This window comes from Podarcis liolepis (assembly GCF_965112155.1).
Source record: "Podarcis liolepis genome assembly, chromosome: 12".
NCBI classification, from domain to species: Eukaryota; Metazoa; Chordata; class Lepidosauria; order Squamata; family Lacertidae; genus Podarcis; species Podarcis liolepis.
Genome location: NC_139563.1, coordinates 39,679,243 through 39,700,153, shown reverse-complemented (window position 1 = coordinate 39,700,153; position 20,911 = coordinate 39,679,243). Strand labels below are relative to the sequence as shown.

At 41.4% G+C, this 20,911-nt stretch overlaps 1 protein-coding gene across 2 annotated transcripts in view; it reads right to left on the bottom strand.

Annotated features, from left to right (window-relative positions):
- The window catches only part of KCNH8 (potassium voltage-gated channel subfamily H member 8), a 150,512-nt gene extending 133,939 nt beyond the window's left edge, over positions 1-16,573 (bottom strand). For both annotated transcript variants that reach the window (XM_083467882.1, XM_083467883.1), the window contains exon 1: positions 16,303-16,573. In XM_083467882.1, coding sequence (XP_083324008.1) covers positions 16,303-16,378 — 76 coding nt within the window. In that variant the 5' untranslated portion in view covers positions 16,379-16,573. The remainder of the gene's footprint in view (positions 1-16,302) is intronic.
- Between the last annotated feature and the right edge of the window lie 4,338 nt (positions 16,574-20,911).

The following is a 20,911-nucleotide window of genomic DNA, read 5'->3' as shown; positions in this document are numbered from 1 at the left end:
TCATATTATTAAAAATAGATGGTGTGTATGTTTTACAGTATTATAGGTTTTAAATAGCAGCAGCAGCAACATTTAATCCCCAGTAGGAATGAAGGGTCTCTGTTTGGAAGCAGGGTATCTGAGGCTGTAATGTACCGGGAATAACGCTTACTTGGAACCAAGTCCCTCTGAAATCAATGGGGCTGACTTTCATGTAACGTGTTAGAGAGTAAGCAGTATTTTTCTTTTAGCACCATTTTTTATTTAATGGGCCTCAACAAGAGCTGCTTAGGCTGCAATCCTGTGCTACTTTACCTGGGAATAAGCCCCAGGGGTTCCTGTACCTGGGCTTAAACAACTTGGATGAATGGTGGAAAAATCAGTAGGTGCCAACTCCAACCTTCTTCTCTGAGTCTTAAATTATGTGACATTTCCCCCCACAACACTGCATTTTGGTTCTGCAAACCAGTTTTTAACAACAACCATTGCCTATTAAAACATATGAGTTTTAGTCAATTATTTGATTATTCTATTACTGATTAAATTTGCATATGGCTAAAACCAATATTTGTGAAACATGAAGCTAACTTTTTCTATTTTTTAGATGGTCTACATGGTTTTTATGGTGGGCACCATCTTAGAAAAGCTATTTCAAACAGATCTTTTAGATTATAAGATGTTTTATTTGATAGCTCTAACTGATCATTCAGTTAAATGTTGGTGCCTTGCTGCATGTTGATGATTTAAAGGCATCATCTTTAAAGGCACAGGGGCTCTGCCTAAAATCGCCACACACAAAAACTCGGGACAGATGCTTGTAACCTTAAATACAAAGTGGAATCACGAGATACCCCAACATACAGCTCTTAATAAACCCACATTTGCTGGGAAGTGTTGTACTCTGGCAGACAGAAGTTGCTCCAATAAAAAGCATCACCATCCCTTCTCTGTGTCATTGTTAAAGGCAGGCAGCCTGGTCTGGAGAGATAATGGATTCATCATGAAATACTGTATTGCAGACCGCTGTGTGAGGCTGTCTTTGTGTTTGCAGGATTGCTCTGAGCAATCAGCCACTCAAATGTTGAACAAATGGCTTCACTTTAGAGCGAGCCCTGGCAGAGCAATAAAGCCTGAGCTGGGAAGAGCTTTACAGAAAAAGGAGGAGGTTGAAATGTAGCAAGGCAGATAGATTTAAGATCTGAGGATAGAGACAGACCTAGTTAACAGGTAGATTTTATATTTTCAAATATGGGGCATCAGCCATTGTAGGTTCCTTCTTCCCAGCAATTCTAGCTGCAACCTGAAACCTGCATAGCATCTAACAGACCCTCATTTGAATGTCTGCAGCCTTCTCCCCCATTCCCTCTTGAGACTGTGATGAGATCCAGACTCCATCACTTCACCACCATCAGCCAACGTTTTTCCTTCTCTACCATGTAACCCAGAAGAACTGTAGCTAATGTGGGGCCCTCCAAATGTTGTTGATCACAACTCCCACAGTCCTGACCGTACATAAATCCGCCGCTGACTCCAAGGATGTGCTATTGGTATCCAGCAGCACACTGCCTCTGAACCTGGAAGGGGTTTTCTCCACTGACATCTCCTAGACAATAATTTGTTGTTGTTGTTTAATCATTTAGTCGTGTCCGACTCTTCGTGACCCCATGGACCAGAGCACGCCAGGCACTTCTGTCTTCCACTGCCTCCCGCAGTTTGGTCAAACTCATGCTGGTAGCTTCAAGAACACTGTCCAACCATCTTGTCCTCTGTCGTCCCCTTCTCCTTGTGCCCTCCATCTTTCCCAATACAAGGGTCTTTTCCAGGGAGCCTTCTCTTCTCATGAGGTGGCCAAAGTATTGGAGCCTCAGCTTCACAATCTGTCCTTCATGGATCACTGCCTTGCCGTGGCGAAGGGGCTTGAATAACTCAGAGAAGCTATGAACTATGCCAAGCAGGGCACCCAAGATGAACAAGTCATAGTGGAGAGTTTTGACCAAACGTGATCCACCTGGAGGAGGAACTAGCAAGCCACTCCAGTATCCCTGCCAAGAAAACTCCATGGACAAAGACAATAAGTACGGTACCTTTTTGCTTTAACATGAAAGTGGTCAGGCACAATGAATGGAGAGAAACTACAGTGGTACCTCGGGTTACATACGCTTCAGGTTACAAATGCTTCAGGTTACAGACTCCGCTAACCCAGAAATAGTACCTTGGGTTAAGAACTTTGCTTCAGGATGAGAACAGAAATCGTGCTCTGGAGGCGCGGTGGCAGCAGGAGGCCCCATTAGCTAAAATGGTGCTTCAGGTTAAGAACAGTTTCAGGTTAAGAACGAACCTCTGGAACGAATTAAGTACTTAACCCGAGGTACCACTGTAGAGGCGCTGGGTAGTATTCAACTATGTTTTTTGCAGGAACATGACTAATTTAGGCCTGTTAAGTTCAGTGGGTCTACTCTGAGAAAAACTTTGTAGAATAGCACCCAGGGCTAAGATGTAACTGATCATTATGAAAATTGTTATCTTCATATTTGACCTCAACTTGTTTGATACCTTTTGGGTTTGTGTTTAAATAAAATGGTTTTAATGTATGTTCATATTTTTTTTTAAAAGCAGTAGAATAAAAAAGGAGGCAGCAGACTAATTGCTTGCATATATGGTCTGCCCACAATTTTAAAAAATGTATTTGCCAAGTAAATTATACTATCTAGTAACTGAGGTAAGAAATAAATGTTAGAGAGAGAGAGATCATTAGAATTCTCTGTGAAAAATGAACACATGGGTTTCTTTGTCTTCTAATTTGTCTTTGCAAAACATATTATGAAAAGTGACTGGAGGTTGATTGAAAAATTAGATTAACTTTTGGACACTTCTTCTATAATACTCTTGAGTCAGCCATCTGGCCACCCTTTTCCCCTGAGGGATGAGGATCTACAAAACTGTAGTAGTAGACTTCCTGCCTCAGCTACAGAGAACAACATATTCTGTTGAAGTTTTACTGTGAGCCATTAGGGACAACCTGAGTGGCACCGTATATGGAATTTATTGAAGTTGGAGTGGAAGTTGGCAGACCCTGGTTGAATCTGGACTTCAACCCCACCCCAAAAATATTAATTACATTGCACAACACGATTTTACTGGATCCCCCCCCCAAAAAAGGCACCTATAACAAAGCCTAGTTGATAAGGCATGGTAAAAAGGTAAAGGGAACCCTGACCATTAGGTCCAGTCATGGCCGACTCTGGGGTTGCGGTGCTCATCTCACTTTATTGGCCGAGGGAGCCGGCGTACAGCTTCTGGGTCATGTGGCCAGCATGACTAAGCCGCTTCTGGTGAACCAGAGCAGTGCACAGAAATGCCGTTTAACTTCCCGCCGGAGTGGTACCTATTTATCTACTTGCACTTTGATGTGCTTTCGAACTGGCAGGAGCAGGGACCGAGTAATGGGAGCACACCCCGTCACGGGGATTCGAACTGCTGACCTTTTGATTGGCAAGTCCTAGGCTCTGTGGTTTAACCCACAGTGCCACCCGTGTCCCTGATAAGGGATGGTAATGGAACACAATAAGCAAATGTGGACTCATGAGCAATAACTATAGAGGGTTTAGATGCCACACCTATTCATTCAAAGAACTTGAGTAGGGTGTGTGGGATTGCACATGCTTGGCCCATTGCCAATGCATCCAACAGCCACACACAAACACACACACACACACACACTGCTACCTAGTCCCTTATTTCCCTCTGCGTTTCCCTCTACAGCATAGACCTCATGCAAGGGAGGTCTCCAAACACTACCTCCCAGCATCTGGAAACAGCTGTCTGTAGACAGTCTGTGATAAATCTGTAATGCAGTACACTTCCGATAAACTAGCTTTCTGCAAATTAGAAACTGACCCAGACATCCTGAGAGTGTGCTGGATTAGTCACATTCCAGGAAAACAGCAGAACACCCAGGCCATATAACACCTCTTGTCTGCTGAATCCCATTACACCTTATCCCCCTAAAATAGATGGTTAAGTGCTAGCTAGTAAGTGAAACACTGCCTCCCAATAAATGGAAATATCCTTTCATGTCCTGCTTCCTTTAAAAGTAACACCCAGCCCTTGTAGTACCAGCTTTGAAGCTAATTTCCCAAATTCTCCCTTGGCTGTGCTCAAATGTACAAGGGATGCCCAGGCCCCAAACTGCAAAGTACTCACAACTACGCATTCAGAATAAGGTCTTAAAGGGTAATTTACATTGTCACTGTGGCTACATTTAGATAATGGTAGCAGTGATGTCAGACTCGGTTTGCTAAACTGTTATTAAAATGTATCATTTACAGTAAATGCAGGAGTCAAGAGACCTACACAGTTGTTTGGGGCACATTCAAATAACAGGTGGGGAATAGCAGGGAGAGAAAAATAAATTAACCAGTATTTTCCTGCTAGCAAGTTGTGAACCTCTTGGTTCTGAAGTGTGTTGCCATTGAGGTTTATATGCAGTAAAGTTACTGCAAGTTAAAATGGGTAGAAATAAAGTGAACATCTTTAAGGGAAGCAGTTTCTGTGGTTTTCAATCTAGCGGGGATGTATTTCCTGCACAATCCATATACATTTTCAATATGATACAAAACGTGTTTGTGCAATGGATAAAAATTGTTGGAATCAACCCCTGCGGAAGGAGAATAGGATAAAAGGGATTTTAAAAATACTCAAGTCAACTTCCAGAACTGTTCCATCAACTTCCGCAGGACTTCCCTAGGGCATGTGCTAAATATTTAATTGCTGTGGAAATACAAAAATCCTCAATAAAAAAAACTGAGCACAAGGCCTTGAATTTTAATTACAACTAATTACATTTGTTAATCACTTTATACAAAAAAGTGAAATAATAATAATAATAATAATTCTTACTCATTATTTATAACCCCCCCCCCAATTCAGCTGGGTTACCCCAGCTACTCTGGACAGCTCCCAACAGATTAAAAACAATGAAAAGCCAGAAAAAAATTAAAACAATTTTCAGTACAAAACACCTAAAAATGCTTATAGGGTAACAAAATAAAAGGGACAAATCCCACAACACTCTATTAAATCACGAGAAGCACTGTAGAGGCCAACTTAGTTACCAAAGGCCTTGGTGAACAAAAATGTCTTTGCTTGGCACCTAATTTAGAGCTTGAAGTCCACTTTCAGAAAGGTCCCTCTGAAGCACTGGGATACTTAACACCTAGAAAGTCTTGCTTGGTGTATATTTCTCCAGCCTGAGTATCAGCAAGCGACCAATCTCTAAAGCAATCTATTCTCTTATTGTGTCTTCTTTTTTAATTGTGCCATTTACAAACTGTTGCTGGAAGCCGCAGATTAGCCATGGTAAATGAACTGTAAAAAACTGAACCACCACGCAAACTAGTACAATAATTTGGAAATTAAAAGATAATCATTTTGCTGTGATCAGCAATAATGTGTTAAGCTTTAATGACTGGAAATCTAGCAACTGTAGTACTAAAGACTGCCCTTGCATGAATTCTTATCCTTAACTGAATTTCTAGGAAAAAATATTGTCATTTGGGTAATTGTTATGATTATGTGTATTTTAATTACATGCAAGCAAAAATAACTTGGGGGAAACTCTGTATTCTCTTGTCAAGAAATCAAAATGGGCTGAGTACCATAATTTCCCAACGGTGACAGTAGCAATGTGCCAGAAGAATAGCAAGGTTTATATTTTTGCCCCAATAAGTTGTTGGCTGTGATTTCCATTGTGTGACTAAGGCTTGCAGGAAACGTTTCATGCTTTTTTTAAAAAAAAAACAAAACCACCAACCAACTCTGAAAAGAATTACCCAAGGCATATCATGAGAAGAGACAAGTTTGCCGTGCTATTAAAACAACAACAAACTATATTTACAAGAACCCCCCCCCCTAATTAGCCTCTAATTCTTGGTTTCAGTGGCGAGTGATTAACTGAAACTGTTATTGCTATGTACCCTTATGGAGCATAGCAAATTATTCTCTAGTGAATCAGATTTCTAGAGTCAGGTTCAGCTCTTTGGAGAGATATGTTAAAAGTTTCCCCTTTTCTTTACCTTCTTTCAGTAACAAATTATTAGAACAGGACTGCATTGTGATAACGCACCCCAGATAAGCAGGGAAATGTTGGACTTCTTTCATTCTTTAAAAATGAATCTCTGGGTGATAAAAACATAAGCAACAAATCCCCCCCACCCAACATTCCATTATTAAACGAGAAGATAGAGCAAATTTGGCAGAAGCAGGGAAAAGTGAAATTTATTGATGATGAACTGAAGTAAGAACAAGCAAGTCTTTGACCAAAAGATGCTCTTCAAGATACAGTTGGAAATGTATGGTATAGGAATGCAACTGTTTTTGTAGCTAGCAAACTAGTAGCATCCATTTGTGGAAGCTGTTACTTGTCAAGCGATTCCATTTCCCCTTTCCTACATAGCTCATTTTAAGACCATTTCCCATCACTTTAGCACTTGTTTCCATTTCAGATGCTTTACAGTTAGTGTTAATGACATGAACACAGTAGATGCTTTCTGCAGTAATCACAATGGCAATTAACTGAAATAGATGATACATGCCTGTACAGTTTTGCATTTTCAAATGAAGGATGATACTCAAATGGAGCAATATTAAGAGATGTCTTCTTCCTGCTTCTTCGGTGCAGGCGGTATCCAAAATTATTTTGATCTCTCACAATACTTAGAGCCAAAACAGATTTCTGACAACTCCTAAACAAAAATAGGTAAAGGTAAAGGGACCCCTGACCATTAGGTCCAGTTGCAGATGACTCTGGGGTTGCGGCGCTCATCTCACTTTATTGGCCAAGGAAGCCGGGGTACAGCTTCCGGGTCATGTGGCCAGCATGACTAAGCCACTTCTGGCGAACAAGAGCAGCACATGGAAACACTGTTTACCTTCCCGCTGGAGCGGTACCTATTTATCTACTTGCACTTTGATGTGCTTTTGAACTGCTAGGTTGGCAGGAGCAGGGACCGAGCAACGGGAGCTCACCCTGTTGCGGGGATTTGAACCGCCGGTCTTCTGATCGGCAAGCCCTAGGCTCTGTGGTTTAACCCACAGCGCCACCCGCATCCCATAACAAATATACTCTGGTTCAGAATATAAAAACCAGAGAACAAGTGCCCCTGGCTAGACCAGGGGTAATCAACCCTTTTATACCTACCGCTGACTAATGCATCTTTCTTGATGTTAAAATTTCCTTACCAACCACCAGTGCTCGATGGAAGGGGGATTTAGCTTGTGCCATAGAATCTCCTACCGCCCACCTAGAATCCTGAAATGCCCACTAGCGGACGGTAGGGACCAGGTTGACATATTGGACATTCCTGCCCTAGAATTATAGTATTGTAGGGTTGGAAGGGACCCTGAGGATCATCTAGTCCAACCCTCTGCATTGCAGGAATATGCAGCTGTCCCATCCTTTTTAGAGTTGCTCTAAGCCCTCGTTTGCCCTCCTAAACACACACACACAAACACACACAGAGTTGCCTTGGGTGCTAGTCCTACTCAGAGTAGACTCACTGAAATGAATTAAAAATCCAAACTTTAATTTCAAAGGGTCTACCCTAAGTAGGATTTAGTTGGATGTAGCCTGTTGTTATGACCAAAGTATCTTGCCCCAAAATATCTGCACAAACCAGTTTACCTGAGTGCATTATTCTCAGAGTGGGGAGGGGGGACTCATTTATTTATAATTGCTTAATCATATGAGACTAAATTGCTTTATGTTGTAAGGACCTTTTATTAAATATTAGAATTGTAAAGCTGGAAGGGACCCAAGGGTCATCTAGTCCAACCCACTGCAATGCCTGGAACCTGGCATTGGGCTGCAAGAATGTACTGTAAACTATCACATTTTCAAAATGTCTGATAGCCAAGTTCCACTACTTTTCACAGGCTGGGAGTAGGAACATTCCAACAATAATATCCCAACTGTACAGTTGTGCAGGCGTAAAACTAAAACCCTTCATTGGTGTATTTGGAAAATTCTTCCCCATTTGTAGAAGATAAATGCTGTAACCTATTTTATTCAGAATATAAAACATTTCTTTTCCATTAAATGTGGATTCCATTCTCTTTTCAAGCCCTCTGAATCTAATAAACTAAAGAAACATCTTAGCAGTATATTCAGAACATTGCAGGTTACAGATTTACAACGAAGGGATTATTTTGCCCCCTACCCAATGCATTATTAACACGCTTAATTTACTACCATGGTCTTCATTTTGTAACAGCCAGAAGGATGGAGTGGTTGGGGCACTCTCTGACTATTACATAACGCACTTTAAACTAGCGTGCAGCCCAGGCCAATGTTGCAAGCAGTACACGGATCATTACTTTAAATCAGCATTGCACAAAACTGGGTATCTCATATTTCTGAGTTTAAGAATGTCACTTTAGAAGTATGTTCCTAGCCCTCACCATTGCCTAGAAAATGTCTGCAGAAAAGAATTTATCTAATGAGATTTACTGACCATGTAGAATCCGCCACCATATTCCTCTGCAACGACACAACTACTCCCTTTTCTGGTTACAGTAGTTCCCAACCATGTCTTTGAGCAAAGGGCCTGAAAGACCATGGAGAGGGAAACTGTTTCTCAAAGAGGCAATTACCTTTATCCCCGCACCCAACAAAATGCTGACAGAAACATGAAGAGAGTAAGACTGGGCAGGGGAAACAATTGGCCACAATGGGTTGTATTCACTGCTAGTCCTGCTCAGAGCAGATACATCACTTAGGTTCACTAACACTAATGGGTGTACTCTGAGTTAGACTTAACTGAATACCATCCAAACAGATGAGCAAAGGATGGAGCAGATGAGAGACAGGAACAAGGCTACAGGAACCTCAGAAAGAGGTTTAAAGAGAACACTTGATGTGGACTTAAGGCAGAATCGAACATGGAGATAAACAAAATCATGTCATCAAACAGTTTGACCTGTTGTTTGTTTGTTTGTTTTAAAAACCTTTCTTCCTGCCTTTATAGTGATATCTTCAGGGTAACCCAGTTTTTGAAAGTGGTTTAAAATTGCACGGTCATATTTCACTCTAAACTAAATAACACAATTATTTCATTCATGTCTTTTGAAACTGTGACCCCCCCCCCAATCATTGCTAGAGAGCAACAGTCATACTTTACATACTTTACATTTCCAACACCAAGGCTCTTGTTCCCCACTACTTTAACTGCATCTTATCTCAGCCTCTTTGCCCTCCTTTTTCATATTCCCCATGTGAACCAGGCACGTGAGTGTAACTATGCACAGTACATGTTCTTATCCAACATTCTGGGTCTGCAACATTTGTTATAGGTCCCTCAGTGTTGGTAATGTAACTATCTTAAAGCTTGCATATCAATGTGCAACCTAGTGCTGGAAACCAGAATCTAGGAGGTGGTGGTTTTGTCTTGTTTTGTTTTAATCTTTTTCTTTGCACAATGGAAAGAAGTAACAGAACTTGCAGCTTACGTAGTTTACTGAAATTCATATATAAACCTTCTTCCAGCAAAATCTCATCTTCCTGAAGTGTCTGCAATTTATTAGATTTCTTCTTTTCTTATGTAAAGGTAAATTTATTACTCTCAGAATCTATTGGCCTGGGTGTATATGTCTTTTATTAAACATTTGTAATAATTTCATCCTGGAACTTGTAAGCTATTCTTACACATGATAATATATTGCTTTGCCCTCACTCTCCCAAACAGTATCAAATGGGAGGGCATGGAACTCGGTGTGCACTTTACAAAAAGGAGCCATTGAAGACTATGTAAAATATCTGCAAGAGAAAAGACCTTTCAAAGCACACTGGTTGCCTGTCCAGTTCTGGGTATTCAACATTGTGGTGGTTATAGGATATAAAGCCTTACAAGGCCTGAATCCAATGTACCTCAGTACCTTTTCCCATACAACCCTCTCTTTCTATTACATGTCCATAAATTTAATTATTTCTGCACATTGATCAGGGCCTTCTATGCTCTGGTGCCTTAAATGTAGAAATCACTTCCTAGAGAAGCTTGCTCTAAACCCCAAGAGGAGCCAACATGGCTGCCTCCCGATATTGTTGGACTACAATTCCTATAGTCCCTGACCATTAGCCATGTAGGCTGGAGCTGATGAGGGTTGTGGTTCAAAACATGAGGAGTCCACTGCGTTGGCTGCTTCTTCTGTACCACATTATAAACAAGTGAGACCTTTTTTTTTTTTTTACATTGTGCTTTTGTAACTTAATTTCATGATTTATGGTTTGGAGGGAGGTTTTTTTGGGGGGGGGGGATGGTGTTCTCTTGATGTTGACTTTATCCTGCTTATATTCTACTGTACCTTGATATTTTACAGGTATTGTGAACTTTGGTCACACTGAACAGAGAAAAAGGCAGAACAAATTTTCTAAAGTAAATAAATATATACAGCGGTACCTCAGGTTACAGACGCTTCAGGTTACAGACTCTGCTAACCCAGAAATAGTACCTTGGGTTTAGAACTTTGCTTCAGGATGAGAACAGAAATCACGTGGCGGCGGTACGACAGCAGTGGGAGACCCCATTAGCTAAAGTGGTACCTCATGTTAAGAACAGTTTCAGAACAGAACGAATTAAGTTCTTAACCCGAGGTGCCACTGTAATCACATAAGTCGGTGGAGCAATCCTAAATGGGGCTAGAGAGCAGGAGTGTGGAACAGTAGCAGAAGGGCCCAATGACTGGCCTTTTGGGGGATCCAGGAGATCCAGAACCTCTGGCACATTACCCTGCTAGGAAATGCTCCATTAGGGAACCTCCTGCTAGAAGGAGCATTTTGATCACTCCGGCGAAGCAAGGGCTGCAGGTGCAGCAGAGCACCTTTCCCTGCCTATCCTCAATCAGCTGTGTTCCTCTCCACTAGGCAACTGGGGAAACAGGAACACAATCCTAATCCGCACTGTCCCCAGACATCAACATACAGGATTAGGATTGCACAGAAATGCTTACCGCCCTTATCAGCAATCCAAAACTCATATTGGAAACTGTCCTTTGGTTTCCATTTTCCTAGCCTATCTTTTTCTTGATTTGAGACCACTTCCAAATTTGGCATCTATTGTCAGAGAACTCGTGAACTCCCACAGGATAAAGGTTAATTGTATTGTTATGTGTTGGGGTGCCAGAATTATGTGAGTGCAAGGCACCCGTAATTCTTAAAATTGGTAAGAGTTAGAATTAATCAAGGCTTGATTAAAGTCTGATAAACATGGAAATTCCGGGGGTTTGTTTATGCTAACAAGCCAGACTAGCCTAGCAAGACTAGCTGAGGGTAAGCCATTAAGGAACAAAGCAGAGTAATGGCCCATCAAGGAAACCATAAAGAGAGAGTGCCGGACTGCCGGACAAGGAGGTGAGGGAACCCTCCTCTGGCTGTGAGGGTTTCAGGGTAGATGACGTAAGCAAACAGGAAAAAAGTGTCAGTTTTGCAAGCAGTTTGGGAAGCAGAGAATGATGGGTAGAACACGATGTGGACCGACGGTGACAGGCTGAAACAAAAGAGACAGAGAGCATGGCTTTTTGCTATTCCTTGAATCCAATGGAATCTTGAATCTTATAGAGGAGGGATTTGAATGCTCTGCAATCCGTTCATCTAGATTCAGGTTGTATATATGTGTAAATAAACCATCTATCATAAAGACATGACAATCTCTGCTGTGCCTCATTGTCCCAAAAGGAAACACAGACCCAGATTAGTGTTTCTGATACCTCTGGAATCTTGCACTACTCTGCAGAGATTGGGAAGGCGTGTAACAGTATATTCAACCATATTAGCATTATGATAACACTTTTAATCACATGTGTATTGGTTTATGTTACGTTTCACTGTGCCCTTACTACCTTTCCTATGCTTTTAGTAATTACATATTTAAACATTGCAGATATATGTAGCAAAAAACAAACAAACCACCGAAGGATTTCTTTAAAAATATACAATCATTTCTCCCTGCAGAAATTTTATGAGAAAAGCAATCACTGGTGGTTCCCCCCCCCCAACTACCTATTTTGCCCCTGCATTGCTGAATACATATCTCTTTCTCCTGCTACTCTTATTTCTAATTAACTAGTAGAGGGACTTTGCTTAACGGATGGTGACAATTATTTCAAGAAATTGCTGAAGTCCAAGGACTGCTTGTCAGTCAGGAAAAGCCAAGAGGCAGAATGAATGTGTCCAATGCACAGCACCCTGGAAGTACATCACCCTGCCAATGGGTCAATGAGTACAAAAGCTGCTGTCCTTGGGGAGATGGAAGCTATACCCCAGCTGCCATGGAAATGGGGAAAGCATGGGGGTCCCACAAAGGTTTAAAGAGGATCAAGAAGTCATCAAGAAGCATTCCCATCCATTATGTCACCGGTGAGGAAACTTTTTTCCTTTAGTAGTCAGATTTCGTTAAAAGTAACTTTTCAAGAGCTGCGTACTGGTGGTGGACATGGGTGGAGCCACTTGGCTAGAGCTAAAAGTGAGTAGTGACTCTCTTTCTCATTCTCTGTCTTTCTTCTACCACCCCTTCCACCCACTATTTCACTCCTGGCAACTCACATGGAATTTGGCTGAGAGCTGCATATGGCCTTGGGACTTCAGGCTGCCCCACTTCTTCGTTACTTGCATTTCAAAATGTGCTCTTGAAGATTTGCAACCCCATCGTAAGCAATCATGTTTACTCCAGTATAAGTACCATTGATTCTAAGGTGGCTTACTTCCAAGTTAGTGCATTAGGCTACGATTCTAAGCACACTTTCTTAGATAAAAACATCTATTAAAAACAAGAGCACTTTAAAGTAAAACGTGTAAGATTACAGCTTGAGTACTTTAAGGCTACTTAAATTCATATAAACTGCTGGTAATAGCCAGTAATGAAGCAAATGCAACATACTTCCAGAAGGGTAATACCCAAACCAATCCATGAGTCGTTATTTATTCAGTAATTTCACTTCAGATAGCCAACTGTGCTGATATCCCAGCTGCTTTCATTTGCTACAAGTGAGACCAATATTCGAGATCTGCTCTTTTCTGAATCACATATCACTGGGGAAGGGAGTTAATTTCAAGCAAGACATCCTAAATTGTATTTTTGTGTCTCTTGTCAACTGCAACCATCAGGTTGAAAAGGGGGTGTTTCAATTCATAATGTTTGCTTAAACGCTTGAGCATTTATCACTAACATTATACAGGGATCCATTGTACTGCAGAACAAATGCCAGTGATGAAATACAACCTATTTCTCCTCTTTAATAGTGTTCAGTGATTGCCATAGCAGCAGTGCCTCCAACAGGACTAGTATGCTCCTTTCCTCACCAATTCCCAATATTATCTGGAGAGATATGTATACTACTGCTCAGGTGTAGCACCTGGTGAGTGACAGAACTGCATAAGAACATTAGATGAGCACGGCTGCATAAGGCTAAAAGTCCATCTAGTCCAGCATCCTCTTCTCACACTGGTCAACCCAGATGCCTTATGGGAAGCCTGCATGCAGGAACCCCAATACAGCAGCTCTTAGCCCAGTTCTGATTCCCAGCAAGTGGTATTCAGAGGCATACTTCAACCTAGCCATTGTGACACTGAATAACAACATTGCCCATGTTATTCATGCGTACCACGAATGCAGTTTGGGAAATCATGAACATGTACAAATAATTCTCAATTAAAATCCAAATTGCACTGTGTTCCTAAGCAAAGTAGAGAGAAACATGGTTGCCTGTCACTTCTGCAAGCATCATTCCCTGCTTGTGAACTTCCCAGTCAAATTCTGGCCACTGTTTGAGAGAAGACCCTTAGAAGACTATTATGGAGGCACTTCAGTTGATGAAATTTGCCTCCCTCCAAATTGATTAAGTACAAGCATATAAAGACCCAAGCAAAGTTTTCTTTTTTACTTGAGGTGATTCAATCTGCCAAGATTCTCTGTCAGATGTAAACTTCAATGATTAAAGATGAAATAGATAAAAAAAACCCAATATTTATGCTTTAATGAGAGTGCTTTATAAATCAAAACATATTTCCCAACATGATCAGGAATCCTTTCCTGTACTGTTGCCCGGAATTAGAATTAATTCTCCACAGGATTAAAGATGTATTGCTGGATAAGAGTCTTACTGATGACAACAAAATATATCCTCCCCAAAGATTTAGAATAAAAGGAGCTATGTTAGCTACAGTCAATGTTGCTATGTTAAAACATGGGCTCAACATTTATAACACCGTAATATCACTTTCAAAGGGGTCTGCAGGACAAAATAGTTTATGTAAATTGTACTGTGCAATATTTAAGGACATGGTCTATTAAAAATGAGTATTTATCAGTCTCATTGATTTTAGTGACAGAGTTAAGCATGTGCTTGTCTTGACTCAGTCATGTGCCATCTTTGAACATAACATTATAACATTGAAATTTGTTTGAGGAAAGATTGGCAGCTTTTGCCACAACCCAACAGAGTGCTGTATTTATCCCAAATTTAGATCCTTTCCCCACATGTACTTCAAATTGGCTTGGTTGTGATGTAACCTGCATTCCTTTAGAAGTCCAAAAATCAGAAGTCCAACTGAGCTCAAGGGTGGGTGTATTTCTTTATCCATTTACATATAAAAAGTTGTTTGTTGTAGGGGTCTTTTTAAAAAGCTAAACAAAATGACATTTTACTTCTATAGTTAAAAAAATGCTTGAACATAAGTCAACCTAGAAGATACGTCATCATCTTTAGGGGGGTGGGGATGGGGTGGGTGGGATCCTTCTGCTTTCACTTGGTTCCATGTTCCACTATGAAACACCTGCCCTGGATATTTATTTTTAATTGAAATTACTTGAAATTGCTAACACAGAACAGAGCTGGAAAACAGGAAAATTTATGCCAAAATGAAAGCCTAACATTTTCATCTAATCCTACTAACCTGGTCCCAGAGTATGACACAATCTAATTCAGCATTACGATTTATTATATGTCATTACTGTAGCTATAGACTATAATTAACATCTTACAGTTTAAGAAGATGCAACTGTATCACCCTGATGCATTGAACCAGAGTCTTGACTAGCGCAATATTCATAGGAGACGGGGTGTGGGGTGGAAGCAACAACCAAGAATTGTCAGCACTTTAAAGAACTGATTCACGGTAATCCCCCTAAAAGCAGCTACAGACTTCACAGAAATACTGACATTCTCCCACTGCTAATAAACTTTTGCTGAATGATCCTTATGTACTCCTTTTATTTAAATATTTAAATAGTTCTACCTCTATCAGGGCAGATAGCAACATTCTTCCAAAAAAGAAAGTCTACCAACAGGATCAATCCTTCAGGTGGTGTGTATTTGTGTGTGTGTTGTCGCATGTGCATGTGTTCAATTATACATACACACACCCCATACACAAACACACACACCCCTACTATGTGAATACAATATATCACAAGGGAACCATTGAACAGGGATTAACAGAAGCAGCAGGAAGGCCATGTGTGTTCTGTGAAGGGAGGGAAATTGTATTCTAACTGGGTTTTCTTTTCCTTTTTAAACACACACACAAACACAAGGAACAGCTGGAACGTTAAAAAAAGAAAAAACAGGCCATCAGGGACACACGCAACCCTTCAGAGAGAAATCTAGGATTATACTTCTGGGTGAGAACGATTGGATCTGTCCAGGGTCCTGAAAAGCTAACCTTTCTCCCTTTTTTCTCCCGGCTGCCGTAATAAACTCATTCATTAATCGGACGGATATAGACTTCATTCAGTAACCTCAGACAACAGCTGCCCAGCCAATACACAACCTGGCATACCGGAATTAAGCTTTTAAAGAGATTTTTTTTTTAAAAAAAATTACATTAAAAATCAAAGCTCCATTCTGAGAACGAGGTCTGCCTGTTTCTGTTCCTCCCACCTCCATCCAGGTCCCTTACTTCCGAGGAGATTTTCCGAATAGATCTTAAACCAGATCACACAAGGGAGAAATTGGACGGGGAACGGGGCGGGGGGGGTATCAAATCATCTTTGATCGCAAAGTCTCTTTGGATACCCAAAGTTTCTAAAGTGACAATCATAATGATGTTTGAATGGGCAATAAGGGAAAGCACCCCCCCTTTTTTTTTCCTTTTAAAAAACGAGAGAATTCACCACCCCTTGCGAAGAAATAGTCTGCAAAGTTTGATCCAAGCCGTTTCCCGAGCCCTCCTTCCCCAAAACAGCGCCGGCGACGGGATGGAGTTTCCCCCGCAAGCCCCGAGAAGCGCCTCGCCTCTGGCTGCCCGGAGGCGCGCCTTGCCTGGGCGAGACTTACGTGTGCCGTCAAACCTAGTGGCGATGGTGTCCAGGAAGGTGTTCTGAGGTGCCAGTAATCCTTTCATAACAGGCATTTTTCCAGCGCGGTGTGAAATTCTCCATCAAAGTTTGCCTTGCGAAGGATGGGGTCGCGGGGAAGAAAGTGCAAAGCGCGCTGGTGGCGGAGGAGGCGAGGAGCAGGAGCAGGAGGAGGAGCAGCGCCGCCGCGGACTTTCGAGCATAGGGAAAGGATGCTACTTTCGCCGCCGCCGCTCCTGCCCACTTTCGCCGACCCGGGGAAGGCGCCCTGCGCGCGAAGCCAAAGAGACCCCTTTGCGCGTGCGCGCTCGCCGAGTCCCCCCACCCCTCACAGCCCTGCCGCGAGCCTTGTTGCTCCCTCCCTCGCGGGTGCAGGGCGTCGCGCGGGCGGCTTGGCGGGGACACCCCATTGGCTAGCGGACAAAGCGCCGGGTTTTGGCGGGATGGAGAAATGGCGGGCTTTTCACGCTGCTACTGAGGGGGTTCGGGGGGAGCAAAGGTATCGCCACATGCGATACCCAAGGGCAAAATATATTCGATGTCAAAGACTGGGTGTTTTCAGCGCCAGAGCTCACACCCTAGACCATGTGAAACAGCAAAACAACAACAACAACAACAACAACAACAACAACAACAACAACAACAACAACAACAACAACAACAACAACAACAACAACTAATAATAATAATAATAATAATAATAATAATGTGTGCAAATGCATTTCAATCACCTCATAGTATCTACAACCCCATTCCTCACAGGGTCGTGTGAAATACTAATGAGGAAAGGAGAGCACCTTGAGGAGATGTTTTCTTCCCACGCCCACTTTTATATATTGGGAAATATATAAGCCCATCAAGGATGCTTGGTTTTGTGGTGCCTTATTCTCCTCAAAGGTCTACTTATTCAAAAAAAAGAACAGCAGTAGCTAACCCATTATTAACTCTAGAAGCTGGGAGCTATATGACCTCAGACTAGTAGCAGCAAAGTATCTCAAAAAGTTTTATGTTGAATATTCATGTGTGCCATTTTTATTTTATCTTAGTTTAATCTTTTAAAATACATTCTCAATTAAAGAAATGTTCAAAAAAGATAAAAGGGGAAGCTAGCTTCCCTGACACCAACTGCCAAAAAAAGAAATGGAGAAAGGCTATCTAATTCTTCATTATCATAATTATCTTAGGCTTCAATCATGTGCAAAAACACCTGGGAGTCCCACCTGAGAGAAGTGAGACTTTCCACAATGCCAATAATTCATTCAACAGGGTCAGGTAGTTTGTATTTTAGGGCTGTTTGTACTGGCAACATTAAAACAAAAAGCTTCAGTCCTTTGTCACTGTATTCAATAATAACATTTTTCTGCAAAACTCTTATACATAATACAGTCACAATATTTGCCATATTTCATGGCACAATAAAAAGGAAAGCTCTGAGTATCCACACCTACTGAATGTCACTACTAAAGTAATATTCAAAAGAAGGCAATTGATGAATGAGGCCCTCCTGTTTTCTGCAGGACACATCTAATTGAAATGAGCAATGCTTGGGTTTAGGGTTTGTCCGAGAGGTTTTGATTTGTCCCACCAATTTCCTTGGGGAAACCCACTGTTTACTCGTGAATGAGAACAAATGTCAATCAGACTGATGTTTGGAAGAAATCACAGGACAAATAGGATGAGCCCAACAGTCTGATAATTGCTAATCTGAAAGCCATGGCAAAATAGGAACCCATTAGAAATAGACCAAAGGCTCCCAAACTGGTCACATCCAAAAGATGCAGTGTACTCCCTCTCTGTAAGATTCATAGAATCTTGGAAAGGACCCCAATGGTCATCTAGTTCAACTCTCTACAATGCAGGAATGTCCATTTTAGATGGCCATCCAACCTCTGCTTAAAAACCTCCAATGAAGGAGAGTCCACCATGGTCTGAGGGAGTCTGCTCCACTGTTGAACAGCTCTTACCATCAGAAAGTTCTTCTTGATGTTTAGGCAGAATCTCCTTCCCTGTAATTTGGATGTGTTGGTTTGGATCCTGGTCTCCAGAGCAGGAGAAAACAAGGTCGCTCCATCTTTCATGTGACAGCCCTTTAGATATTTAAAGATGGTTATCATCTCCCATCTCGGTCTCCTCTTATTCAATCTAATTCCCAGACTGACCTTGCCTTTTTTCCAGTGAACCTTCACTGGGCTGCATTTTGTCACTTTTCTGTATTTTGAGTACTTGGATAATAATTTAATTACAAGCCACTTAACTATGAGATGAAACCAAAACTCAGTGATAAGCCACATGGTTTAGTCCCTAGTATCACTAAAACAGATTGGGTAGCAGGTGAGGGGAAAACTTCTGCTTAAGACCCTGGAGAAATACAGGCAATCAGATATATTGGTCTAGGTGAACAAATAGTCTGAACTTGTATAAAGCAGCTTCCTAATTATTCCCAAGGCTTCACACTTTTCTCCCCTGTGCCAACTCACACTTCAAGCATTCTGAGGAAATGCAGTCAAATCTACAAAAGCTTATGTCGCAATAAATCTATTTTGTCTTCAAGGTGCCACAAGACTCCTTTTTTTGTGTGTTTGCTGCGACAGACAAACATGGCTCTCCCAATGGAATTTAACTCAATGAGAAGATGCAGTGGAACCATAACTTCCTTTAGAAAGTGCTGTCTGCTGCATCTCTGCATGAAGCCAATCCAGAAACAGAAAAAGTGTCAGATGTGGCCGCTCCTTTGAGGGCAAGCAATTCGTATTTTTAAGCAAAGATGCTATGGATAATCAAAATGAGGGGATCATAAAAGTGGGGGGAAAATAGTGCCTCTGTTTGATTGCCACTTCCATCTCCATCTTCCCCAAACCTACCAGGGACAGAAGAAGGGAGAGATATCTACACTAAGGAGGGCACTGGAAGTTTATGTCCCAGCACATCTGGATGGGACATAACCCAATCCTTGGAAGAAATTGATGTATTACAATGTTGTGATGTATAATCCCACTCCCAGTGTCCTCCTAAGTGAGGACACAGTGTTCTGCCGAGAAGCCTTCCTGTCACCTTCTACCTTTTCTTCTGCCCCAGGTAATATTTTTGAGGGCCTTAGGAGGCAGGTAAGGGGAAGAAGGTGTTGGCAAATGTGCTGGAGTGCTTTGAGTGCCTGCTAGTGTTTTGCATGTGGTCACTTGGGAGTATGCACAAAAATGTCAATCCTTTGTGTCTGCTCACTTGGACCATTTGCAAAGGGTTAAGCCCTTTGGGATGAAGAAAAGTGACGATTGTACATCCCTGTTTCTAAACACTCTGAAAGTAAGCCTTTTATTGTCTAAGAGCGAAGTGTTCTCTTCCAGTCTTCTAAGAAAGCTGTGTGTCTCAACAATGACTCTGTGAGGTAGCCTTGCTTTCTTGAAGCACAATCTACATTACTGTGAATTTTTAAGATGTTTGAACAAACTAATCAATGAGGATGATTTCTAATCCCACTGTTCAAACTTCTTGACCTTTACCGACTGCTGCAGTCATGCAACTGAAAATAATTTGCCAAGCAAATATAATTGCTAATGCTCAAGGCCTCCTTTGGTGAATTAAGAAACTGCTTCATCCTTACCTGTTTGTTAACATGAGCTCCCCTGAAGTTTAAAGAAGTTCATAATATTTAAAAAAACAATATTGGAAAGGGCAGACAGTGGCAGCCTGCTGTTCATCTCTTATGAAAGACCTAATATAATATGAAATATTATCTGCAAAGAAGACTTGTTTAGAACAGGAAATGATCACTGAAAGCACTATGAACTCTTGCCTTAAATGAATGCTGGAGTTCTACAGTTCTTTTTTAATTAAAAAAAAATCAGCAGTAGCTATTTGCAATGATAAAATGGAATAATTGCCTTTAAACCATTCTGTGTATCATAATCGCCTATCAGTGAAACGACAACCTGCCATTTCCATGTAATTCAAACTCTTGGACTACGTGTGTTGCGATGGCATGAAATGGCATCCAGAAGAAGGATTGTAACATGCAATGCATGGCAGATTCACATGAATTTGTCTGATGTGAAAAAATCACATTGAGATCATTTTACTACATCAGATTTCTGTGGTGATTATGATAGAAACTGGCATTTAGTAGGGGTGTGCATGGGGCAGGTTTCCCCTTGTATCTGAGTCTATGCATTTTTAAAAAATCTAATCTGCTTCTGAGTTGTTTCGTGCTCTTTTGGCTTCATTCTGTGTTTTGGCTTCTGAGCTGCTCTGAGGCCCCATTCACTATAATGGGAAATATAAAAATGGCTACTGCAACATTTTCCCCTTTGAGCTCAAGTAGATGAATTTATATGCACAGGGGCTGCTCCCACTTGCTGAATGAATTAAGTCTGCCGAAGCTCAGACAAAAAGGCCAGGGTTTTGTTTTGTTTTTTGTGGGGAAGATAAAAGGGGCTCAACTGGGGTTGGTCTCTTGCTCTTCCTTACATTAAAATAATTAAGAAGTAGCTGAGCGGTGTGTACTCTTGTAAGTATATTTTTAATAACTTTGCAGCTTCACACTGCCATTTGTTTTCTGGGGCTTGTGTGCCTACAACACGGGGCTGTCCAAAATG